The sequence below is a fragment of the Plectropomus leopardus genome, unplaced genomic scaffold (genome assembly GCF_008729295.1).
Source record: "Plectropomus leopardus isolate mb unplaced genomic scaffold, YSFRI_Pleo_2.0 unplaced_scaffold91944, whole genome shotgun sequence".
Classification (NCBI taxonomy): Eukaryota; Metazoa; Chordata; class Actinopteri; order Perciformes; family Serranidae; genus Plectropomus; species Plectropomus leopardus.
Genome location: NW_024701388.1, coordinates 1 through 655, shown reverse-complemented (window position 1 = coordinate 655; position 655 = coordinate 1). Strand labels below are relative to the sequence as shown.

The window sequence follows — 655 nt, the reverse complement described above, 5'->3', positions numbered from 1 at the left end:
AAATGCTCACCTCTTTTAACCCAGGCTACATCTTTAACCACATCCGTGTGTCCGGCCACTGTCATCACCGCCTTGCCCTCAGCAGACCAGATCCTGGCTGTCTTGTCATATGAGCCTGTTAGGATCCTGCAAAAAAAAAAAAAAAAAGGCAAAACATCCCACTGTCAGCTCTGAGATTTATTGCAGATAAACAGCTCAGTGCAAAAGTCTCAGGTTGCCTTAAACTTTATTAGCTTATTATTATCACTAATGTTTATTTCTCTTTACTACTGTCATTTTACCATTCAGCATCTGCGTCCACAGAGCTAATCCAGTCGTCGTGCATCATGCACTCCTCAGGCTCTGGAGCCGTGATCCGCTCCACATACTCAATCTCCACCACTTCTTCCTGAAACACATACAGACGCACTGGTGTGTAAATATGAAAAACCGCATTCACTGACAGTTCAGTCCCCAAAAAAACAAGTATTCAGTGCCATTAATGGAGCAGGCGCACACAGCGAGGCTGCTCATACCGTCGATATGCCTTCTGTGTCCATGTGAGTGGACAGCGGCATTCGCAGGAACTGGCCCCTGACCAGGAAGTCGAACTCCACTTTGCTGTGAGATGCTGCGGAAACAGAAAAACAACATGTGCATTCAAGAGGTTACAATC

The 655-nt window shown here is 46.0% G+C and overlaps 1 protein-coding gene across 1 annotated transcript; it reads right to left on the bottom strand.

Annotated features, from left to right (window-relative positions):
• Positions 1 to 10: 10 nt before the first annotated feature.
• Positions 11 to 610, bottom strand: LOC121940655 (ribosome biogenesis protein wdr12-like; the record flags this gene model as incomplete). The annotated part of the gene is made up of 3 exons (XM_042483372.1): positions 11 to 126; positions 282 to 388; positions 516 to 610. Coding segments are annotated over 3 exons (318 nt in total), but the record flags the coding sequence as incomplete, so codon positions are not given.
• Between the last annotated feature and the right edge of the window lie 45 nt (positions 611 to 655).